Here is a 26,237-nt window from a genome sequence, read left to right as displayed (position 1 = left end):
GAGTATCATTAATAGATTTACTTGAATTCGCTAATAATTTCCGTTAGTAAAAGATACATAAATTGAAACAACTCCTCAAGGAAAATTTGCAATTAGAATTTGAAATAAAACAGAAAGATCACCTCTAACCTGTGAATACTTATCAAGTTCCACAAATGAAATAGAACAAGACTAGAGCTTATGTAAATCTGATTTCTTATGTCTCTTATGGTAATTTCCAGGTTTACATAAATATTATAATTAACTGAAAGAACAAAGATAAAACATGAAATTAATTGATCTGGAGTGAAATGCAATTAGGTTTTCAAGGTGAAAAGTTTAGAAACATCTCATTTTAATGATTTTCAAAGTTTTGATCTGTAAAATGTGCAGCTTAGATAACATTGCATTTTATGCTTTTCCAATGGCATATATAGTGGTTGTACTAATGCAGATGAGTGATTCACAGGAAAAACAAAATAGAAGATCCTCATGCATTTGTAGATCTTTACATACCTGAGTGGCATTGTTAAGCATGCGACTGACTTGAAAGTATGTGAAACCGTTGAATAGAATTGCTCCCCATAGAGGAGCATAGAAAGTAATAAATTGGAGGACCTGATGAACACACAGTTTCCAACTCAGTAATTTATAAAACGATAGTTGTATGCGTAACTACACACTTTCCAAAATTCAACAATCAGCCTTGTTAACCAAGAATTGCATATGCAAACAAAAGTACCAATGATTTTCTTTCACCCAAAAATACCAGCTATAATCTTCGCAATGATAAGCTTAGAAAAAATATGTCATGTGACAAATTAATGAACAAAAAAAGATACAGTAATTAGTCTTTCAAGGGCAGTATGATTGGATGGTAAAGAGCATGGAAAGAGAAAAATGTATTGTTGTGTACCTAAACACAACATTCTCATGCCTATGAGAAAAGATATGATTATGAAATGTCTTACGTCTAAGGTCACTGCTTTGTAATAATGTTTGTCTTTAGTCATGTTGCCGCAAAATCTATCAGGCCTTGGAGAGGGGTACCCTACAAAGCTATCATTAGACAAACTGCTATCACTAAACAAACTGACAACCATAAAGTAGTAGGCCATTGTCACAATAGCTACTACCCCCTGCGCTTTATGGATTTTCACCAAGGAGTTGCATTATAATATCACCTACAAGAGATATTCTAGATTTAGAGGTTCAAGGTGATGGAATAGCCCACCTAGGGATGGCTTGGCTTAAGAACGAAGTTTAAACTATGAGAAAAGGCAATTCACATCCCAAGCAGAGGAAAAATTGAGGCAACGAAAGACCTGGGATTTGATTGATATGTTGTGATTTGGGATCACCTAAGGTCAAGATGCCTAGAAATGGTTTCCAATAATGAATATTTACAAGGTAAGGGCACATGAAACCTTCAACAAGCCCTCAAGTTGAAGCTATAACCAAACTAGGGTTTTATCCTAGGGCAAATAACTAGGGCAAGATAGATTATGATTGTAATCGGAAAGCATGGCCACCGAGAGGAATGATTTTGAGGCAACCACTACAATCCTTGATATTGAGACCTTCAAAGACCTAAAATTCCTCTTCCTAGCCAATTTGCACTAAGAACTAGTTAAGTCGCTTGCCCTTAAGAGGGCCCAATTAGGGAAAGAGAGAAAATTGAAATCTATGGATAAAAGATGATTCAATCACCAACAAGACATGGTCAGTGCCTAGTCCTTGGGTTGATGAAGTCTATGGAGTTGATAGATTAGCCAAATCTTGCAAAGGAGTAAGGATGTTTGATGCCCTATAACAAACCCTAACTATTGCCTTTGTGAGGGATTGAAGTCACTTGTGAGAGCTATAATCAAGATACACCAAGAAAAATGTTATTTACATTTCACATATGAGTAATGCATGCAATTATGACATCTAGATTCTATAATATTAATTTTCAATAAATTAGGGCACAATAGAAAAACTCTAGATCATCAAAACATTCAATACACTAGACATAAGCATAAATATTACTAAAAAAATAGGCACACTTACAAGGTGAAAATGCATGAATATTCCATTGTCAATCTTGTTGAGCACACTTGTGTCAACACTTCCAAGAAGCAGAGTACAAAGTAGTGGACAAAATTTTTCAAGATCATTGTCATCATTCAGCTTCAGTTTTATCATTGTAATCCCAAATTCTGTTATTGTATTGTAAAGATGATTCTAGTATGACTATTATGCCATGTAACAACACCTAGGAAAGCCTGTGATTCTTCTCAAAGGGTTTCACTCTAAGGAGTTTTTTAACCTCCCCAAAATATTTGTGTTTGTAAACACAAATAATCGGCAAAGTTTTTCTCCCAAATATACCCCAAAGCTAGGGTGGAACTCATTGAAGAGGTCTTAAGTGAGTCCTAGTGTTATCGAGTCAATGTATTGTTATCATACTAGAGCATGTGTCTTTGAGTCGCAGAATTTGGTAGTCTTAAAGGGTCTATGTCTATTGTAAGCTTCCCCTTCTAAGGGTGATTATTTGTAATAATGTGATGTAAAAGTGTTGTCTAGGAATATTTTTGTTGAATGGTTCCTCATAATTAGAAAACCATTACCAAAATATTTTTTTGGCCCACTTTGAGGGTGGAAAATGTGTAATTCCCCTCTAGAGTCTTTTAATTAACTTTTCTTGCGAAAATAAAAGAAAATAATTGGCCGGGAAATTAATTAAATTGTGTCAAAAATTAATTTGAGAGAAATTAAATTCTCTCCAAGTGGAAAATTAACAAAAAATCCCTCGAAAATTCGTGGGTTCTGTTGTCGCCAAAACTGTATAGGCAAGATGCAACAACGCTCAATACGAGAGCTGTCACTCTGATCCATGCCCTTGTCATTCTAGTTGTCTCCCTACAACAAACTATGGGGAGTAGTCCCTATAAAATGTGAAGACGAGAGACTCGTTGCCAACCAGCAAGTCCGGGAGACCCAACTGAATGGCCTAGCAACTTGGTTGAAATAGCAAGTTAAATTGATTTGATTAGATTATTATGGAAGACTAGTGCCTTGAAAGGATTCAATTACTTGCTTAAGAGAAATTATTTACCAAGTTATTGGATGAACAGTTGTTGCTTTAGGGATGCTTCACTATCCTAAATGAGATGCAGAGTCTTGGTTTATTTAAAGTTATATGTGTATTCTAAATGTATCCTTCATTTTAATTGTTTTGAAGCTAATCTCTAGAGTAGGTTGTGAGAGAGAAGCCAAGGGGAAGCAAGCTAAGGCTTGATTAATGATACCTCCCCTTAGGTTCTAAGTTCTAACCAACTGATGCGTTTGGCACTGCAAAGACTGTGGCTCTGACGACTGCAAGGTCACCGTGTTAACCACTAAAGAGGTGCTAGATGTGAAAATTTCTAAAATGGAAATCCTACTGCAGTGATTAATATGACTTCTACTTCTTACTTCAGAGAAGTTATCTACTGTATTCTTACGGCAAATATCAAAACATATTCTATTGCAGCCTTCACAATTAAAACATTGCAGAAATTAAATGTAAGTAAAATGTCGACACATATACAAACACAATGACACAGTGATTTTTGGACAATTTTCCCCAGAAAAACCCAATGTGGGAAAACCGGTGCAGCAGATGAGGGTTTTATTGTTCTTCAGCGTTGATTTGGGGCAACATCGAATGTGCTCTAACCACAAAAATTGGTGGAGAGGCTTAAGCACATGAGATCTCTAATACCCAAAAATGGTTTGGGCAGATTCTAAACAGATTGGGAGATATTAAAATAATTAATATTTTTAATGGACTCCCTAAGTCTAAACTTAGGGAAAATAAAATATTAATGTGAATTAAAATAAAACTGTGTTAGAAGGATCCAAAAGTCATGGATCAAGCCAAAGTTAATCTTAGCCATTAATTAGGGACTTAATCTCAGTTGCTGATTTGTCAACGAGAAAAGTATAAGAGGAGGCTTGAGGGTCACTTGGAGAACACACCAAGCTGATCAAGATTTCGATTTTCTGGGGCAGGGTTTGCTGAGGAAGTCGAAAGAGTGATTAGAGTTGCAGCTGAGGGGCAGTGAATACAGAAGCAGAGGCAGAGAGGGTACCGAGAGAATCAGCGCAGAAGCTAGGAGAGAGGGATGCAGAGCCAGCCAGAGGCCGTGCAAAGCCAGCTAGGGCCCATGCAAAGGCAACCAAGAGTTGCACAGTGCCTCAAAGAGCCAGCGTGGGTTACGCAGAGGCTCTAGAGGCTGACATAGTGCCTCTAGAGGTTGACGCAGGGGTTATTGGGCTGACACAGTCCCTAGAGGCAGATGTTGGGGTTTTCATGGGACAGATTGGTGCTGGGAGCTGTCAAAGTGTTTATCCAGGGTTTCAGTCAGAACATTTCTCTTCAACTGAGAGGTACTACTACCGAGATTATTCTATGTTGAGTCAGCTGGTTTTGGCACCCACATTGTAGTCAGAAACTGCATAATAATAAAACCGTCAGATAGCTGCATCGGTTTTCCCGCATTGGGTTTTTCCTGGGACATTGGTCCAAAAACAACGGTGTCACTTGTGTGCTTGTTTTGTTTCCTTCAGTTGATGATATGTAATGTGTTGACCATGTACTTGTATTTATTTTCAGTATTTACATGGTAAATAGATTGTTAATTAATCAGAACAAGTAGACAGAAATAAATCAGAAAAGTACATGAAGGGTTTCTAACAGATAGACTTAGAAATTCCAACATGGTATCAAAGGGAGGTTGCAGATCACAGGAGAATTGAGGACATCAGCCGAGCAAAGCAACAGCAATAGAAAACAGTTGTCCCGAGTGACAGAAGTTGTTCCTAGCAAAGAAGCAGCAAGGGGTGACGTAGCGCCTGCGTCATCAAGTTTGAGCCGAGGAGAGGATCAGCGCAGTGGCAGAGGGGAGTAGACTCGACCTATGCAGTGCCCGGTCATCTTTCTCGGTCAGGAAGGATTGATGCCTGTGGCCAAGAGGTGCGGATTTTGCTAGTGTCGGGAATGCGCAGAGCCTAAAAGCTCTAACCTTCAGTTTGTTGGGGCTTAGGAGGCTCTGGGTAAGTTGCTGAGTGAAGTTGGTGCGGTACTATAGTCAGAACAGTACCTAACAAGGCAAGACCAAGGAGGTGGGAGTTGCTACTGAGGATTTCTAGCCAAGAAATCCAAATCAGTGGTGCAGCTGCACTAAGGATCGGAGTGGGGCCATCTCGACATTGGCAGAGGGGTTTCCAGGAGGGAAATCGAGACTCAGAGGGAGTCACACTGAGAACTTCCAGAAGGGAAGTAGAGGAGCAGCGAGATGGCAGTGAACGGGGTAAGAGACCAGGGCAGACTGGACAGAGCCTCAAACTTCGTAGACTAGAAGGCCAGAATCTTATCTGTTCTAGACAAGAACCGTCTCAAGCAATTCGCCTTAAGGACAATAGCGGTCCCAGTTGACCCGGATGATAACGATAAGTACGAGGATGCAATGGCGACGGCCAAGAGCATCATCCTTGATATGGTCAAGGACCATGTAGTACCACACATTGCCGAGAAGAATACGGCAAATGAGATGTGGGAGGCCCTAAAGGAGTTGTATCAGCATACTTCTGTGCAGAGGAAGATGCTACTAGAAAATCAGTTGCGGTCATACCAGATGCAAAAGGGAGAACAGATCGACCCCTTCCTCGGTCGATTAAAGGAGATCCAGGATCAGCTGACTTCCATAGGAGCCACGCAAGATCAAGAATTAATGGTGAGAACAGCCCTGAATGCAGTCTCAGAACACTGGGAAGTGTTTGTCTAGAGCATACTGGGCAGGGTAACCCTTCCAAATTGGGAAGAAATGTGGGCGGCTCTTCGCCAAGAAGAGATCAAAAGGCTCAACAAGGCGGGAAGCAACAGCAAGTGGATTAGAATCAAGGAGGAAGAGGAGGATGTTGCCCTAGCATCTGATGGAAAGCAAGAGAAACGGAAGAAGAAGGACCTCTCCAAGGTCAAATGCTTCAGTTGTGGGGAACTGGGTCACTATGCGAGCCAGTGTCCTAGGAAGAAGAGCAAAGGAGAGGCTTCTGAGACAAAGGCTATGCCAGAAAGGGCGGAGAAGGAATTGGAGACAGATGATAACTGTGCCACGAGTGCTCACACGCCACTTGAGAGGAAGTGGAGAGACATCGAGTCGTAGTCAGATGGACTACAGGCGATGAGGGGCAGGATCCTCGAGGTACCCAGCCTCTTGGATTATACCTTACTACACGATCCCCGAAGAGTAGCGAGACTGGCGAATGTCGATAAAGACGGATGCAAATGGAGCGAAAGAGGGAGCTACAGTGCAGGAGTCCCAAGACAGCGTGAGGCAGCAGTGCGAGATGCACAGAGTTGTTGCAGCCAGTGTTTTTAAAACTGGAACCGATGACCAGACCAGTCCACCTAATGAACCGGCTTACCGACTGGAACCGGTCTAACTGGGACTGGTTTGGTCTAAACAAACTGGTTTTAAAAAAATACATTAAATAATTAATTTTTAATGAAACAAAACTATTTTAAAGATGTTAAACCATGATTCCAAGCCAATAGAGACAAAATATGCAAATTTTGCTCATTTATATACCATGTAAAGGTGAATATATCAAAATGGCACCAAGTGCAATACATATCATCGACAAAATAGCAAAATACATAAGCAATGAGGCTCTAAATGGCCTATAAAGTCCAGAAACAATGCTGCAAGCTATGAATCAGACCATTGGCCTACTACAAGTCTACAGTGTACACATGATCAATCATCAAGTTCATCACCACTACTAGCCACATAATCACCAAGTTCATCACCACTACTAGTAAATTTTCAGGTCATTTCCTCTGTCCCAAGGCTTCCTAAGCACTAGATTTCCCCTGCTTCTTCCTTACTGTCTTACCCTATAACACAGATTAGTCTTTTCCAATAACACCAATATATGGAACATGATGTGAAACATCAAGGATTAAAGAGTGTAGTATCCCAAGGGGATTTTTGCCCTTAGGGTTTCTATTTTGGTTAGGGTGTCCATTAAATCATAAAAGACTATACACAGCAGTGCACATTCATCTTTTTAATTTTCATCAAACAATGGGCATTCATCTATGTAATGCGTGAATATCAAAGATCTTCAACAGTAATATAATTCTTCAACAAAGCTTCAATAAATTAGGGTTGACTGCCCAATGAACAATAAATTCCTCCAACCATTAGTCCATAGTATAGTTCTGATTGTAGACCAATGTTCCAACTGTAATTCACACTAGCACTACCCAATACTACTGTTACTCTACTAATTAACTCACTGCCTACTGTGTTGTGACCGATTTGTTTTTCGTTTGTGGCAGACCCTTCCTTAACCGCTTTTTTCCCTGTCGTGAAGTAATGCTTCAACCTCTGGTTATGTTGGCTTACTGTTGTAGGAGAGCTGTTGTGCTACCCTGCTTGCACAATCCGAGCCTGCAGAGGTTTCTCTATTTTCCAAGACGTATGTGGACCAGAATTAGATGTCTGTAGTCTTCAGAGAGATGTTAATTGGTAGATTGTTGCCTTAATAGCCTCGGGATTGAATTAGGGTGATGCTGCAGAAGATTCTTGTTCCCCCCCCAAAACCCCTAAAACACAGTCAAGACTCAGCAATACGCTTTTTTCAGTTGATAGTGGGTGTGCCTAAAACCAGCCGATTAGGGCAAAAAAAAGGAGAAATGGGCAATCAAACCGGGTTTCTTGGCCGGTTTCGACCGGGGGGCTTGCTAACCGGCCGGTTAGACCGGTAACCGGTTAACAAGACCAGTTTTTAAAACTATGGTTGCAGTAGCGCAAAGTTCAAAGAGGGAGCACTTGTCAGTGACAGAGGGAGCTTTAGCATTGGGAGTGTTTTTTAGCCTGACGAAGATGTCAGATTTGGGAGATCAGTGACTTACTTTTCAGTAACTGAGTTGCAGTGCAGTAGTTAGCAGTGGCAGTGCTATGGGCAGCACGATGCAGCTTGATGAGAGGGGTTGCAGTGCAAATGCAGCAGTGGCAGTGACAAGGCCATGGACAGCAGCACAGATACACAGGGAGTTGTCTTACAGATGCAGCAATGGCAGTGGTAGGGCCATGGCTAGCAGTACATGATGCAGCAATGCAGAGGATGTCGAGCAGCAAGCCTAGCATCAGCACAGGGACCAATGTCAGATGATCAGGGTGATGCTCAATGAGGAGTATTACTAGAGCACAGTCCTCACTAAGAGGGAGTGTTGATTTTGGGTAGCATCGGATGTGATCTAGCGACGAAAATTGGTGGAGAGGCTAAAGCACATGAGATCTCCAATACCCAAAAATGGTTTGGGCCAACTCTAAACAGCTTGGGAGATATTAAAATAATTAATATTTTTAATGGAGAAATAAAATATTAATGTGAAATAATATAAAACTGTGTTATAAGGGTCCAAAAGTCATGGATCAAGCCAGAGTTAATCTTAGCCACTGATTAGGGACTTAATCTCGATCATTGATTTGTCAACGAGAAAAGTATAAGAGGAGGCTTGAGAGTCACTTGGAGAACACACCGAATTGATCAAGATTTCGATTTTCCTTGGTTATAAATCCACCTCGGTAGCAACTCCCTCTACCTTGGTCTTGTCTTGTTAGGTACTGTTCTGACTACAGTACCCCACCAGCTCCACTCTGCAACTTCCCCACAGCCTTCTAAACCCCAGCAAATTGAAGGTTAGAGCTCCTAGGCTCTACACAATCCCGGCCCCGACAAATCAACCTCCTTAGCCAACTGTGTCAGCCCTCCTGGCCTCTGCACGGCTCTGCATGAGCCTGCCTTTGCCTCCCTCAACCTTTGCACTGCCTCTTCGTGGCTCAATCTTGATGACGCATGCACTGCGTCACCCCTTCCTTACTGCTACTCTGCTAGGAACAGCTTTTGTCATCCGGGACAGTTGTTTTCTGTTGCTGCTGCTATGTTCAGCTGATGTCCTAGGTTCTCCTGTGATCTGCAACCATGCTCTAATACCATCTTGGAATTTCTAAGTCTGACACGTTAGAAACCCTTCATGTACTTTACTGATTTATTCCTACCTACTTGTTTCGTTAATTAGCAAGTTATTTACCATGTAAAATGCTCAACACATTACAAATCATCAACTAAAGGAAACAGAGACAAGCACTCAAGTGACACCGTTGTTTTTGGACTAATGTCCCCGGAAAAACCCAATGCAAAAAACCCGGTGTAGTTATCTGAGGGTTTGATTTATTAAGCAGTTTCAGAATACAATCTGTGTACCAAATCTGGCTCACCCAACAGAGAAAAATCTCGGCAGTAGTACCTCTCTTCTCGGAAGTAGATATTCCAGCTGAAACCCCGAATAAACACTCCAGCAACTCCACAGCTCTAATCTACCCCACGAAACCCCAGCGTCAGCCTCTCTCAGGCCCAATGTTAGCCCAGTGTCACCCTGGCTTGGCCTGCATCAACCTCTGGAGGCACTGCGTCAGTCCTATGGCCCTCTGTGTCACCCACACTGGCCCTCTGAAACAATGTGTAGCTCCTGGCTACCTCTGCGTGAACCCTTGGCTGCTTCTGCGTCCCTCTCTCCGACTACTACGCTGATCCTCCCTGTACTATCTCTGCCTCTCTGCTTCTGTATTCACTGCCCTTAAGCTGCAACTCTGATCACTCTCTCGACTTTCTCAGCAAACCCAACCCCAGAAAGTCAAAATCTTGATCTCTTGGTTTGTTCTCCAAGTGACCCTCAAGCTTCCTCTTATACTTTTTTCGTTGACAAATCAACGGTCGAGATTAAGCCCCTAATCAATGGCTAAGATTAAATCTGGCTTGATCCATGATTTTTGGACCATTCTAACACAATTTTATATTAATTCACATTAATATTTTATTTCCCCTAAGTTTAGACATAGGGACTCCATCAAAACTATTAATTATTTTAATATCTCCCAAGCTGTTTAGAATCTGCCCAAACCTTTTCGGGTATTGGAGATCTCATGTGCCTTAGCGTCTCCACCAATTTTCATGGCTAGAGCACATCCGATGCTACCCCAAATCAACAATCAAGGCACATGACAGGAGAAAACAAACAACTTCACACTCTATCAAAAGAACCATCTTCTCATGCAGTGGAATTGGGAGACAACAAAAGTTATGTTGTTAGAGGCCTCGGATCAACTTCTTTAAAGCTCAATAATGGAGCAAAGCTACATCTCAAAAATATACTCTATGTTCCAGGTTTGAAAAATAATTTACTTTCAATTTCTTGCTTAGAAGATAAAGGTGATAGAATTGCTTTTGTAGATGGAAAAGTTCTGGTTTGGGGAAAATATTCAAGCATTGATAAAGCTAGGGTTATTGGAGTACATGAAGGAAGTCTATATAGAGTCATAACACCATCTCTTCAAGTCCTAGTTCATGTTGAAAAATCTAGGGCATTATTATTAGACGATTTCTCTTTCATTAGTGACTGCTTGTGAATGTTTTTTACATGATTAGGTTAAGATCTTCTTTACGTTAGATTCTTAATCTTCTTCTTCATCAAACAGTAACCAATGCAAGAACATAAATAGACAAGAGACACAACATGTACGATGTGAGCCAAGGCCAAAACCTCTCACTCTTTGAGAGGAAAACCCACACAAATTCTTCTTATAGAGATTCCAATTGACGAATACCAAGACCAAGACCTTTGACCTATTAGCCACTCCAAGACCAAGACACGAGTCCTCTTTTGCTTCTGTCTTCTAGATTCTTCTTCCATTGCTGAGGCTACATCACTAGAGACCTTCACCAATATAGCAATCCGAAATTCATCATTGTAATATCATTGCACTGTAAGCATGTCCAAATTGCAGCATCATTGAGACTGTGACTTGAGCGAGGTTAGCACTGGATCCTTCTTCCTGTGACAGCATCGAGGTTTCTAAATAGAATTTGATTCAAAACACAGTCTATTCATTGTTTCTGTGATCTCATCTAAGAGGGATCTCAATTTCCCTTGTAGCCTTCATGAAACAGAGGTAATTGAGTCCCTTTTCTTTCTTCTAAAATTCAGAGATATACCTTACTATCTTTTCTTATCTGAATTTTGAATAGTGACTTGACATCGAACTTCTCCATAGCAATAGATCACCAAAACAAGGAATTTGAACTTCTTATGTTAACTCTGCTCACCAAAATTTCACAGTGATGCAAAGTCTATTCATTGTATTTATGCGAGGATCCTAGCCTCCTATATATAGTTGTTCGACCATATATTAAGCTGACATTACCATCCGAATAGGTGTGACATTTTGGTGAGCCGACATAAGTTGTTTTCTTCATATTGCAGGCCGACATCAAGTCAAGAGGACTGTGCTTGTCTTTTGGAGAGCTTTCTAGATGCTAGATTGACTCATATACATTTTACATATGCTCAAGAAGAGCTCTTCATACATGACATTAATTCTTTGACTTTAATGACAAATCCTAAGGCTCTCAATGGGAGTCATCTAAAATATAATCACTTGCTCATGAAACCCATGAAGCAGGGCTTACAAAAATAATTTTATTTTTCTTTATTACTATAAGGCTCTAAATAATTTAACCAGATATTTACTCTAACAGAATATGAAATCTACATGAATCCTGCTTTAAAGTTTAACCAAAATTCATATATCAAAATTTATTAATTTGATGTGGAGTACCTACGTGGGTTTCTGCAGATGAAGATGCTTCAGAATTGCTCGAAGATGCTTCGGAATTGCTCCCGCTCTCGCTCCCCTTACCAAAAGACCAATACCTCCCAGCCAAACTAGGTACAACCTAAGTACTCGGTTCCAAAATGCTTCTCAATTGATGCAATCTAGTCCCCCGTGCCCAAAAACTTCAAGAACAACAAGGCTCAATCCTTTCTGTCTGCATTTCTCCCGGTAATTTTCCTCCTCCCAACACTGCGCTCTACCTCCTCCCAACACTTTGCTCCCAAACAGAAAGATCCCTTTTCAGTTGCACTCCCTTCTCCTTTTATTTCTTAGAACCTTCATTCATTCATACTCCATTGTCGTGGCTAAGTGCCCCCTATCTATTACGTGGCTCCTCACAGTGAATTAAAGAGGTAGTCACACTTTATATTGACACTCATCACTTTATAAGGGTTTAGGTGATATCATCATATATTATGTAGTCCCCTTTTCTTTATTAAGATTTATTTAATATTTTATTATATTATACCTCTTTTAATGTTTAACCTTTAGTTAAGAGTTACTTCTTTTATGACAATATAGCTCCCCTTTGAACTTTAAATAATTTAATTTAAAACTTTTGGATAATATTCTATGGTTACTTATTATGATGACGACACATACTACAATACATATTCCAATATATTTTTGTGAGCTAGATATTTATTTAGTATCTTCAACAATTACGTCTTTTATCGTACACTTGGAATCTCTTCATAATTTAATATGACTACTAATGCAGTGCAGGCGACACATGCATATGTAGCTATCATATGTATGCCTTGCATGCATGCTAATAATTCAATTTCGTTTGTACTGGTAGATGGGTCATTACATACATCCCTCCTTCAGAAAACTTCGTCCCAAAGTTAAGGTTTATATGGTATACCAGTGATTATATAGTGTATTATTATTTTAGTAATTAGTATAGTTATATAAGGATTATGTTCCGTGATTAAATACTTATTTAATGTGAAGAAAATTTAAAATTTGTATTTTGAACATTGATAGGTTTATAATTTTAATAGTTAAGCCTAACCTCAGCTAGATTCCCAAGCTATTCTAGAATCACCCTATCCTTCCAAATCTCTTCCAATCCCATCCTATCCGTCCTCTACTAGAATACGCCATGGTGTCAGCTATACTGATCTAGCCATTTATAACCTCAAGGGTGATAGAGCCGATTACATCAACCTAACTTTCCAATTGGCATCTGACAGTCATCATCATATGTCTAGGGGAGTGTGACTCGTACATTCCTCCCATGACTCTAGGTTTTGGAGGATAAACGGTGGGTAATACCTCCACCCCTCCTAGTGGGGCCAGGTTCAACACCCTATCATGGAATCTCATTGAGCCTTAATTGTTCTTGGAGCTTTTTTTATCACGTGGTCATTTTGGTAATGATGTTATCTCAATGTAAACATTTGTCCATACATTATAACATATGCATCAATATATATAAAATAATCACTTTATGTATAGTTCATACATGTTATCTATGGCATAACATATTTGGCCATATCCAACTCATGTTATTAGCTTTCATGTTAAAATGTAATCATTCTTTTATTTCTATCTCATCAATCATATTGATGTGCATAAATGAAACAAAATTATAGATATCTTAATTCATAACATAACTCATTATTTAGATTTTATAGCAAGGTTAATCAGATATTAAACTTCATGTTGGTATCCATAATTCAGTAAGGTTAATTTAAATAACATATTTCATATTGGTATCCACATTCCAGTGGAATTAAACAAATGTCATATATCATGTTCCAGTGACATAAAAATTTCATTTTTACATGTAACCATCTCAAAATAGTTTTAAGTATCTGATTTAACGTAAAGTAAATATATACAAAATATGGCTTTTAGCTCCTCAAATTTAACACAAGTTGGGGTATTTCTAACATATGATCTCTGTATCTTCCCAGGTAGCCACTCCATGGCTATACTTGTCCCATTGGACCTTAACTTGGTCTACCAAACAGTTCCTGAGTTGTCGAACTCTACATTCCAGTTTACGCAATGGTTTGACCGAAATCGTTCCCTCATCCAATACCTGCAGTTCCTTTCATTGAAGGTTATGAGATTTGTTAGCTATGCATTGTCTATGTAATGTCTTAATACAGATACATGAAATATATTATGAACTTTATGCAAGTGGGGTTGCAATGCAAGACAATAAGCGACAGGTCCAACTTTTTCCAAAACTTTGAATGGCCCAATTAATCGGGGCGATAACTTTGTTCCTTTTCCAAACCAGAGGGTGCTTTTGTTTGGTCTGATGCGGATAAAAATCTGATCTCCTACTCCGTAATTCCTATCTGTCCTATGCGCATCAGCATAACTCTTTTGTCTATCTTGTGCCTCTTTCAATTGTTGCATAATTTGTTTCACCTGTTCTTCCATTTCTTGAATTAACTCCAATCTCACTATCACTCGATTTTCTAACTTGTCCCAACTTAACGGTGTCCTGCAAGGTCTGTCCTACAATGCTTCAAATGGAGGTATTCCAATTGAACTATGGTAACTTTTATTGTATGCAAATTCGAATAAGAGCAAGTACTTTTCCTAGTGACTTTGTTGGTCCATAACATGCATCCTTATCATATCTTCTAGTACTTGGTTCACCTTTTATGTTTTTCCATCAGTCTCAGGATCATAAGTTGTACTCTAATTTAGCTGAGTTCCTAAGGTTGATTGCATACTAGTCCAAAATCTTGAAGTAAATCGTGAATCTCTATCTGATATGATATTCTTAGGTACTCCATGAAATTTGATAATTTCATTTATAAATACCTGAGCTACGTTAGCAACTTCGCAAGTATCTCTTAGGGGAATAAAATGGGTGTTTTTCGTTAATTTATCCACTACAACTAGAATGGCATTATGCCTTTGTGAAGTAAGAAGTAGCTCGATAATAAAATCCATAGAAATTATCTCCCATTTGATCATAGGAATGTCTTGAGGTTGCAGGAGACCTGCTGGGTGACAATGGTCAGCCTTCATTTGCTGACATTCAAGACATTTTGCAACGAATTGGATAATATCGTGTTTCATGCCTATCCAAAAAAGAGTTTCTTTGCACACTTTCTTTACACCAGGACGTGCAAAATATAATGCAATGTGGGCCTCCTTAAGGATGGTGTTTCGAAGATCCCACCATCAAGTATGTATATCCTTCTATGGAATCGCAAAATTCCATCATCTTCTAATTCATATCCCTCAAACTTAGGTTCTTTTGGCTTTTTGCTATCAAGGTCAGATCTCACTTTTTAACAGTGTTGTGAAAATCGCAATAAAATGAAAAAATCGTGATAATTAAACGAAAAAATTGTGATTTTATGAAAAAATCGCGATAATTAAACGAAAAAATCACCGGGGGTCGCGACAGCAAAGTTTTATAACGTTTTTTTGGGTTTTTTCATGTGCTCATTTGGACAGTCGCGCGCGGAGGGAGGAGCTCTTGGAGACCAAGCTGAAGAGGGTTTTTTGCCAAATCTAAGTGCTTAGAGGAGGAAATCAAGAGGAGACCACTGATTTCTCCATAGAAACGGTATGTGGATTAATTTTTTTTTGTTTTCATTGTTTAAAAACATTGTTTTTGTATGTTTTTCATTGTTTTTGGTTGGGAAACTTGGTATGGGCACCATTTTTCTTTTGTTTTCATTGTTTTTAAAGATTTTTTTGTATTTCTTCATTGTTTTGGGTTGGGTAACTTGGTATGACTATGGGAACCATTTTTTTTTTCATTTTTCTTAAGCATTGTTTATGTTTTTTTCATTGTTTTTGCCATTTGGTTGGGTAACTTGAGTTTGGAATGGTTGGGTAATGGTTGGGTAACTTGGGTTTGGAATGGTTTGGAATGAGGTTTGAAACTTTGAACTTTGGAATGGTTGTTTTAGGTTGGGTTACGGGTAACTTGGATTTTCATTGTACAATCATCAATGTAAAAATTAAAAATTAAAATACTAAATTGTAATTTGTAAATTTGTAACTTGTAATTTTGTAAATGCTAAATTGTAATCCTAATCCTTATTTTCCCATAGGTTCACAACTGCACCAAAACACCATTCAAGACTTCAAGTTTGCAACTTCAAAGTTCAAAAACAAACATGCCAAGAAAATTGGATCCTTTCTGGGAATATGGTGTACTTGATGCTCTGAATGATAGAGTAAACTTGAGTTGCAAGTTGTGTGGCCACCTTATGTCCGGGGGGGTGTACAGGTTGAAGTTTCACCTTGCAAAAATCCCTGGACATGATGTGGAGCCTTGTATAAATACAACTCCTGAACTTATCCAAAGAGCCATTAGAAACTTTAGAGCAGAATAGAATGGCCCTGGCAACTATCAGCTGATGTGGAGCCTTGTATACTTGAAATGACTTGAACCACCTCCTGTACAGGTTGAAGTTTCACCTTGCAAAAATCCCTGGACATGATGTGGAGCCTTGTATAAATACAACTCCTGAACTTATCCAAAGAGCCATGAGAGCATTAGAAACTTTAGAGCAGAATAGAATGGCCAAAGAAGAACTCAAAAGGCAACTAAAAAGGTCAGCTGAAGGAAGTGGGCCAAGTGGCACTGGTTCTACTGCAGCATCAACCAATCCGGTAGTTGCATCATCATTTTTTGTTCCTCGAACCACACCTGGTTCACAGCCATCTATCGGTTCAATGGTAAAAAGAACTGAGAAAGAACAAGCTGACAAGTTGCTGGCAATATTTCTCCTCTGGAGTGATATTCCTTTCAGCATTGTAAGGAATAATCCACTTTTCCAACCCACTGTTGATGCTATTGCCAGTGTTGGCCCGGGGTACAGAATCCCTTCTTATCATGATTTCATAGGCCGGATTCTTCAAAATGAAAAGTGCGACTGCACCCAAAGATTGGAGGATTTTCGGGCATCATGGGCACAAACAGGATGCATTGTTATGTCAGATGGTTGGACTGACCAAAAGGGGAGAACCCTTATAAACTTCTTGGTTAGTTGTCCCAAGGGGACTATGTTTATCAAATCTGTTGATGCATCTGCACAAATCAAAGATGCAAGAAATTTATGTGATTTGTTGGATGTGTTTATTTCAATGTTACTTGGGAGCGGGAGCGGAAGCGGGAGCGGGAGCGGGAGCGACCATTTTCAGAAGCTCCCGGTTTGGGAGCGAATCCCGGAGCGATTTTTTAAAAATATATATATTTTTTATATTTTTTAATTTTTGATACATATATGTCAACAAAAACATGTAGAATGATGAATTAGATATAAAAAACATAAAAAAGCATAGATTGAACCATATAACAACAATCATCTAGAAGTTATAATCTTCATCAACCACGTCCGCAAGTTAGTAACATAGTAACATACAACATATTGAGTCTCATGATTCATCAATCTTAAAGTTTCAAGCTTTCAAAATTCAATATATAACATTTATCATCATTGATCACCAAAGTTGTACTTGTAAGCTAAGTGTAACCATTACAACAAATAATATCTAACATGAAATGAAATGTTATAAAATGAAATGAAACAACTTTCAACTTTCATGAAGCATCATATTCATAATTCATTACTAATGAGTTATAATTGCCAACTTCAAACTTAAATTGTCATATATTGTTTAAAAAAATATCATAATAAATATGAAAGAGTCAATAGTTATAAAAGCTACTAGAAACTAGAAAAGAGAAGTAAATCCATTATCTATTTCTTATGCTTGGGCCTCTTGCCACCACGAGAAATGTCTAATTTTTTAGTCTTGTTGCAAAATCAGGATCTTTGTCATTAATATCACCCTCCAAGCATTAATATCCAGAGGTATCTTTGTCATTACCTTTGTATCTGTATAGGGATCTTTGTCATTAATATCACCCTCTAAGCATTAACATAAGATAGAAAAAGCATAGCATGTCAAGTCAAGATTTTGTTTGAGTGATGCGTACATTTTTAGAAGGGTCATGATAGAGGAGTTCGACAACCAATGTCACTAACATCAAGGTACATAGAGGGATTGGTACTCTTGATTAAATATGAGTTCCATATCCTAATACATGACAAAATTCAATGGAAACATTGCAATCCCCCAATCCTGAAATCCTGAAAAACTGATAAGTCTGCTGGATTTTGAATGAAATCTAAAATTCTACTTTCTCCATATGAAATCCAATGAGGACGAAACCACTCTCAAACATCCTGAGTCATTTCATGGTAATGTTAAAAATTTAAGTAAAAGGATGAAAATGAAAATTAAAGAAAATGTCACTTTTACTTTAAGAATTTAACATTACCATGAATAGCATATCAATACTAGGGCCTAGACTTGATCATTAAGTTGCCCCACTCAAAAACTATTTGTTTCTTTCAAAAAAAATTGCATTTCGAACATTACTACAAAAAAAAAAATGCAAAAAAGGCAAAACGCTCCCAAAAACACTCCCGAAAAGGCAGGGAGCGAAATTTTTTTTAGGGAGCGCGCTACCGAAATCGCTCCCTTTTCGGGAGCGATTTCGGGAGCGCGCTCCCGACCCGCTCCCGAGTCGCTCCCGCCCGGAGCGCGGATCGGGAGCGGGAGCGAGGGGGGGGGGGCGCTCCCCCGCAACACTGGTTTATTTGGAGGTGGGTGAACAACATGTTGTCCAAGTCATAACGGACAATGCTGCAAATTATGTTGCTGCTGGTAGGATGCTTATGGACAGGCATCCTACTTTATTTTGGACACCTTGTGCTGCCCATTGTATTGATTGATGGTAGAGGACATAGGGAAAATTCCCTTTGTCAAAGATATTGTTGACTCATCAAAAAGCATTACAAAAATTATATATAATCATACATCTGTGCTTAACTTGATGAGAAGATTCACCAACAACAAAGAGTTGGTGCGCCCCGCCATTACACGGTTTGCCACCAGTTTCATATCTCTTCAATCCCTCTTGATTTCTATGTGGGATGTGAAGAGAATTTTTCTTTTAGAGGAGTGGCGTGCTTTGCCAATGAGCCGCAAACCAGAAGGAGAGGCCGTATGCAGACTAGTTTCATACCAGGAAGACTTCTGGGCGGGAGTGCAGGAGGTGTGTGCCGTTACTGAACCTTTGGTAAAAGTTCTTCGGTTGGTTGATGGTGAGAAGCCCGCAATGGGCTATTTGTATGAAGCCATGGACAGGGCCAAAGAAGCCATTCGGGCCTACTATGATGATAAGGGAGATTATGGGTTTCAGAAACAACTCTTTCTATGGGGAGTGATTGATGAGCGATGGAACAACACACTCCATTGTCCCATTCATGCTGTTGGGCTTTTCCTAAACCCTGCATTTTGTTATGCATATGGGTTTCATTTTGATGCTGAGATCATGGATGGATTCTTATCCTATGTCTAGAAGATGGTGCAATCTCCAAAACAACGTATAGAGATCTCTAAACAAATTGAGATATATAGGATGGCAGGTGGCACATTTGGCTTTGAGATGGCTATCCCTGATAGGACGATTAAAATGCCAGGTATTTTTTAGTTTGTAACTTTGTTTCAAATTTCATTGTCTCTTCAAAATCCATTTTTTTCTTATGTTTATTTAAAATTTTATTCGTAATTTTATTGTAAATGCATGGTGGAAAATGTATGGTGGCAGGGTACCCCTTCTGCAAAAGCTTGCCATTCGCATCCTCAGCCAAACATGCAGCTCCTCAGGATGTGAGCGCAACTGGAGTGTTTAGAAAAATACACAAAAAGAAGCGCAACAGGTTCACACTTACACATTTAAAATATTGCAAATTTCCAAATAAATTTTTGAATTCATTAAACAATATTTTTTTTATAATTATTATTTATTATTTCATGATCTTTATACAGGTTGGAGTCCCAGCGACTTAATGACATGGTCTACGTCTACTACAATCTTTGATTGTGGGTGAAGCAACTTGAGAGGACACCTGATGTGGATGCCATCTCATTGGATGGGATTGACACCACTGATGCATGGAGGGTTGAGGCCGAGAGGCCTCTCATGGATTTTGTTGATGATTGGTTAGTGCAGGATGTAGTGGAGGGGGAGGAGGACGAGGACGAGGAGGAGGAGGAGCAAGAGGAGGAGGTGACACCGCCTGCCCGGGCTACCACTGCCACCAGTAGAGGATGTGGTCTACCTCCTATAGCTCCTACTTCTAGTTCTTCAGCTTCTAGAGCACATCAGACTCCACTGCCATCTCCACCAGCACAGGCACCAGCGTCTACATCTAGAGGGAAAGGGAAAGTTGTGGCATTTTCTCGCAAGAGGGGCAGAGGAATCAATAGAATTAGACTTTCATTTTATTGTATATGACATTATGACATGATGAGATCCATTATCATATTTTTTGTTCATATTTTGAGGCGGAGTTGGGACTCAGGAGTCAGGACTTACTATTCAGGACATGATTCAATGTTATGTGTGATTTTAGCGCTAGAAATGCTATTAAACATCTTATATATTAGTTTTTTTATCATATTTAAGTGTCAATGTATTTATTTTATGTTGTAGATGGTTTAGATATTAAAAAAAATGAAAAAAAAAAAAAAATGAATATTTTTGTACCAAACAATTTTTTCCCGATTTTTTCCGATAATTTCTCGATAATTCCGATTTTTTCCGATAATTTCTCGATAATTCCGATTTTTTCCCCGCGTCGATTTAATCCCCGATAACGATTAATGCAACATTTTTTTTAAATACCAACTATCTCTCAAGAGATGTTCTAGTACTCGCTTTCTCAAATCTACTTTGATAGGTATGAGGGAAAATATTCGTGGTCTTGTACTTAAAGCATCTGCTACCACATTCTATTTTCCTTTAATATATGAAATTCCAAAATCACACTCACTTAGGAATTCACTCCATTTTCTTTGCCTAGAATTCAAGTCTTTTTGAGTAAACAAATATTGTAGACTTGGATGGTCGCTTTTGAGCATAAAGCTTCTCCCTACTAGATAGTGTCTCCATATCTTTAAAGTTAGCACTACCGCGGTTAACTCTAAATCGTGCGTGGCGTAGAGTTCTTCATGAGGGTTTAATTTCCTTGAAGCATATGTTATTACGCTTTTATCCTACATTAATATTGCACTTAATCCGTGCTTGGATGCATCAGTACACAGTGAAATCTTTGTCCATATCAGTTACTCGCAAGATTGGTGCACTGGTTAACAATCTTTTAATTTCAGAGAATGTTCTATGACATTCTTCATTCCATTCATACCTAACACCTTTACGTTGAAGGGTTGTGATAAGTTTTGCAATTTTGGAGAATCCTTCTACAAACCTTCGGTAGTAGCCGTCTAAACCCGTAAAAATTCGCACTTCGTGGACATTTTTTCAGTATCAGTCATTCCATATTGCCTTTACTTTCTCAAGATCTACTGAGATCCCTTCACTAGATATAATATGACCTAAGTAATGAATCTTTTTCTGAAAGAAGGAATATTTAATTTTTCATATAATTGGTGTTCTTTGAGGCAAGATAATATTATCCGTAAATGTTCTTCATGCTCTTTCTCATTCTTGGAATAGATGAGAATATCGTCTAAGAAGACTTGTACAAATTAATCGAGATTTTTGCAGAAAACGTTGTTCATAAGGTTCATGAATATTGTTGGTGCATTGGTTAGTCCAAATGGTAGCACAGTGAGCTCATAATGCCCGACGCATGTTCAGAATGCAGTCTAAGATATATCACTTTAAACAAAGTCTTTCAGTAGAAATCACATGAGAGTTTTTTTGGCCAACGCGTTTCAAACCAACAAGTGTGGTTCATCATCAAGACTAGATGAAGAGGCAGACCATGGCAAACATCTTCATCTGGTCCTGATGATGAACCACACTTTGGTTCGAAACGTGTCGGCCAAAAAAAATCTCATGTGATTTCTACCTAAAGACTTTGTTTAATTCATTATGGATCACAAAAGCTTGAATACAGAAAATATATCACTTTCTTTAATTCTTAATTGATGATACCCTGATCTTAGATCGATTTTTGAATTTTAGCTCAATTTAAGTCTTGATAGTCTATGCATAGTCATAAGGAACCAGCTTATTTTTGCAGTTCCTTTGGAAAAACATCTCAAAACTCGGACAACATTGGATATTGCTCTAGGGATGACCCTTTTTCCTTTCTTACTTCCTTAATTGCATATATTTGACAACATTTTCTTAGGTAATATTTCATTTGCATTGCGGAAATGAAGCGTAAAGATACCTTCCTATTAATACCTTGGATTTGGATTGACTCTTCTCCGTCATTTATGCAAAGAATTCTTTTCCATAACAGTCTACCCAAGCTTGATGAGTTTCCAACCAATCCATCCCTATGACTACTAACCTTGTCCTAAATTGAAGGGCAATATGTTCTAATATGCAAGAATACGTAACAATACTTATCTTGCTATGTCAGTCTTTAGGATTCATCAAGGTGCGTGTAAGCCATCGTATATGTATTCATAATCATTTTTTGATAATATTGATGTGCTCTAACCAAGGTCATAAAGACACAAATATATATATATATATATACCAGAATGTAAGGATCTAACCGCCCTAAGATAAGCCAATACATATATTAGAATTTATCTTTGCATATATAAATTTTGGTGGGCATCATCTCGACTAAGTGACAGCCAAGTACATGAGATAACATGTCGGAATAGGAATAAAGGTATAAGCTCCAATCACCTTGTAAACAAATGCTTATATTGAATTTATATTTATGGGTAGATAACAATTGCAGGTATATGTAATAGAATACTAACTTTCATCATTATAAGGGTGTAAATACTTTTTGTTATGATAAGTATTTTACCTACTTTTAGCGATGATAAGAATACCAAAGTTCAAGATATGTAACATTAAACAAACCCTTACTTCAAAATTCTCTATATATAGTAAAGAATACTAATTGATAATGGTTTATTTTCATTAAAATGAAGTATCAATAACCATGTAAAAAGATTAATTAATATTTAACGAACACATCCACCTTTATATAAAATAGACAATTAATCTTATTGGAAATTTCTTTAAATGGGTTGTAATGGAGAGATTTGATTTGATTTTTTTTTTTTTTACTGTAATACTAATCCCCTTTGGCTGTAAAGTGTGAAATATATATTCAAATATATTCCCTAGAATTACCAATGTAAGGAAGACCGAAATAAAAATAACTCCTAACAACTATTATGTCTGCCTCCAGTTCAGATAAGGAATACAGTTTAGCTCATGAATACTTCATTTTCTAATTAAATATTTCAGATCACAACTATTACGAAGTGTTAAATAAATGATGAATCAGTAATGTTGAGTACAACTTATTAAGCTAATACGTCTAGTGGAATACCATAAAACATTTAATCTATAACTTTTGAAAACTAAAATACACAATTCTAATTATAATAATAAGTACATTCATCACAAAAAATTTATCTTAATTTAAAAGTATATATTTTAAACATCCAAAAATTTGTCTTTAATTATTATTTTTTTTAAATGAAAATGAAAATTATTTTACATATGGGATTAAAAAAAAAAAACTTTCCAATCTAAAGATGTTATGGTAAAAAAATGAACGAACATATATATATATGTTGTATTGAATAACTTAGAGATTACATTTCCAACTTTTGGTCACTCCTCACGACTTTCGAATGAATGCTTCATTGAGTGTTCCACTTAGCAAATGAAACCGGTAAATTAATAAAGAAAAGACGGGCCCTATCTTTCCAGTACTACTTGCGAAAGTCATCCAATTCCTACTTGGAAATAGTATAGAAATCAGACTTTGAATCTACCCTGGAAAATGCATTGGGAATAGTTTGAAAATAATATACGCTCTTAATCTTTTGACTTCTGCATATGCCTGCTTCTCGATTAATGAGTATTAAAAAAAAACATCTTTCTTTCACCACCTCGCTCATAAAAGCAATGGAGCTATCTTGTCTCTACTCATTCTTTTGCAATATCACTGCGACTATAGCATATTCCAATGCAAATGAAAATATTAGCTCAGTTTTATTGTTGCGCGGAGCCTAGCCACAATGCACTACCTCCTCACTGCATTGATCCATTAAGGTGGCGTGGATATACACCCTAAAATTTATATAAAACATATGCACAACCAAACTCAATTGGGTTTTGATAAAGGAAACTTGGACGTAATTAAAGAATCTTTCGATCCTGCGTGCATACACTTGGCGTTTAAGATTTATCTCAATAAGGTTGGGGTATAGTATATGAATTTATAAAATTTAATGTTGAATTTTTTTTTATTTCCACGGAGATGATTGGCGTGTCGGCAGAAGACCAGAGCCTATGGCCTTGTGGATAGGGATTCTAACTACACGCCGATCATTTTCTTTTGTTGACGTCTGGGTGCTTTTCCATGTGACAGGAAGTAGAGTTCGTGGTGCCTTATCATATTCCCCTCGTGGCTCTTCACTTGGCTTGGCACTTGTGTTGGACGCTAACTTGACTTGTAGCGAAACTTGTCAAGTGGCTTGACACTTTGATACTGTGCGTAGAGCATTATATATATATATATATATATATATATATATATTCCTTCGGTTTTGGCACTTCGAACAACCATCGAAATGACTTTGAAAGGCCCTGTTGTTTTCCATGTGCTTTGTCTTAGAGGCATCTGTCTACCTACTGAGGATACGTTTTCATATGATTATTGATATTGCAAGTCCAGAGCTTTTCGTAAATAGTGAAAATGAAGCTCTCTGCGCATTTTGTGCCCTGTTGAGGCAGCGCTCTAATCTATTGATGTGTTGTAGGATATTAACGGCATTTGGAATTTTTCGATTTGTTTGTCTTCTTGAATTGAAGTATCGAGCCAGAGATTCGAAACCTGAAAATCTGCGTGTTCTTGCCAATCATAATTTTAGGCGTTTGTTCACAGGGATTTTGTTGTAAATGACCCTAAAAACAGAGACATCTAGATTTGGGTGAGTGACTAGACAAAGTCATATATTTCCTACACTGATGCTCTAAGTCCACAGAGGGTTTGTTGGGAGTTTTCTTGAGTTCATTTGTGCTATAGTTTTGGCTTTTAAAAGATTATATTGGGAGAATGTTTCTCTTCATCACTATTATCCGGATCTTGAACACTACATCTTTTGTGTTTGTGATAAGCGGTTTAGCACAATCATTCATAACTGAAGTAGCAAGTTGAATTTAGAGAAAAGTTTGACTTTTTATCTTGATTATGGTTGTTTTTAGAGGTTTTGAGGAAAAATCTGACATAAAGGATGCATTCTAAGAAAGAGGGAGAAAGAATATTGAACTGGAGGAGCACTTGCCATATTTCCCGAAATAAAACAATATGCATGAGCATCTGTCCTCAATATTGTGTATAATTATAATATATATCTTTTCCTCTTCTAGTCATGTGCTTCAAGTTATCACTTGACTATGGATTCGATCTACTAAAAATATTGGAAGCTTTATCCCTGATATTTCTCCCTATGGACCATTTGAACTATGCCATTTGAAAATTTTAGGTTTACAGTTGGGGTTCAACTATGTTATCAAGTGAACTTTGGGTTGATATGGAGTCTATGGCAGCATACCATGTAATTGCATCAAGTTGAAAGTTCATTTAAAAAGATCAATATTTTTTTATTTTAGTTTTTTGGCACATATGCAGGAATTCTATCCAATAGACTATTTTTATAAGTTGTTTGTTTAACCCTTATATTTTCAATCATTTCATCTCAAAGATCAAGGAATACAGTGCTATTTCGAAATGTTATGGTTGTGCTATTTTGAAATTTTATGGCTGTGACAAGGCTCACTTATTAGGAGAAAATGTTTTATGTTTATGGTTGTATCTTGATTTATGTTTATGGTTTGTTGCAGAATTTGAAGCTCAGCCTAATTGTTAGGAAAGGGAAACCCTCTCGACAATTGACCATCCAAGTATGCTATGTTCGTGTTGCTGCCTCAAGCAAGGAAGCAAGATAAGAAAGGGTCTTAGTCCATCTATTCAATCCGAAGTCATGAATAGTATAACAACTAATGCTACTCTTTCGACGATTAAAGGAATCGGAAAAGACAACCCTAGAAACTCTAGGTATAGCACACCTTAAATTAGGGAATTCTCATTCAATAGTACCAATAAAAAGGGAATTGTGATCAAGCATCCATCCGTCATTAGTAGGCAAGTGGCAAGGAGTATGGTTTAATGGGCCTTTAGGATCCCAAGGGTTTGAGAACCAGCTCTGATACCATAATGTAAGGCTCTAAATAATTTAACCAGATATTTACTCTAAACAGAATATGAAACCTGCTTTAAAGTTTAACCAAAATTCATATATCAAAATTTATTAATGTGGAGTACCTACCTGGGTTTCTGCGGATGAAGATGCTTCAGAATTGCTCAAAGATGCTCCAAAATTGATCCTGCTCTCGCTCTCGTTATCAAAAGACCAAAACCTCCCAACCAAATTGGGTACAACATAGGTACTCAATTC

General features: G+C 37.9%; 1 protein-coding gene across 4 annotated transcripts in view; it reads right to left on the bottom strand.

The window, feature by feature from the left end:
* The window catches only part of GCR1 (G-protein-coupled receptor 1), a 308,068-nt gene that overhangs the window by 66,346 nt on the left and 215,485 nt on the right, over nt 1-26,237 (bottom strand). For all 4 annotated transcript variants that reach the window (XM_089460197.1, XM_089460198.1, XM_089460199.1 and 1 more), the window contains one exon: nt 496-597. In XM_089460197.1, coding sequence (XP_089316323.1) covers nt 496-597 — 102 coding nt within the window. The remainder of the gene's footprint in view (nt 1-495; nt 598-26,237) is intronic.

The sequence above is a fragment of the Pinus tabuliformis genome, chromosome 7 (assembly GCF_031772625.1).
Source record: "Pinus tabuliformis cultivar Carrire ecotype Pingquan chromosome 7, CPIR1, whole genome shotgun sequence".
Taxonomy (NCBI): Eukaryota; Viridiplantae; Streptophyta; class Pinopsida; order Pinales; family Pinaceae; genus Pinus; species Pinus tabuliformis.
Note: the sequence above shows the minus strand (reverse complement) of the source record. Positions and strands in the feature narration are given on the sequence as shown.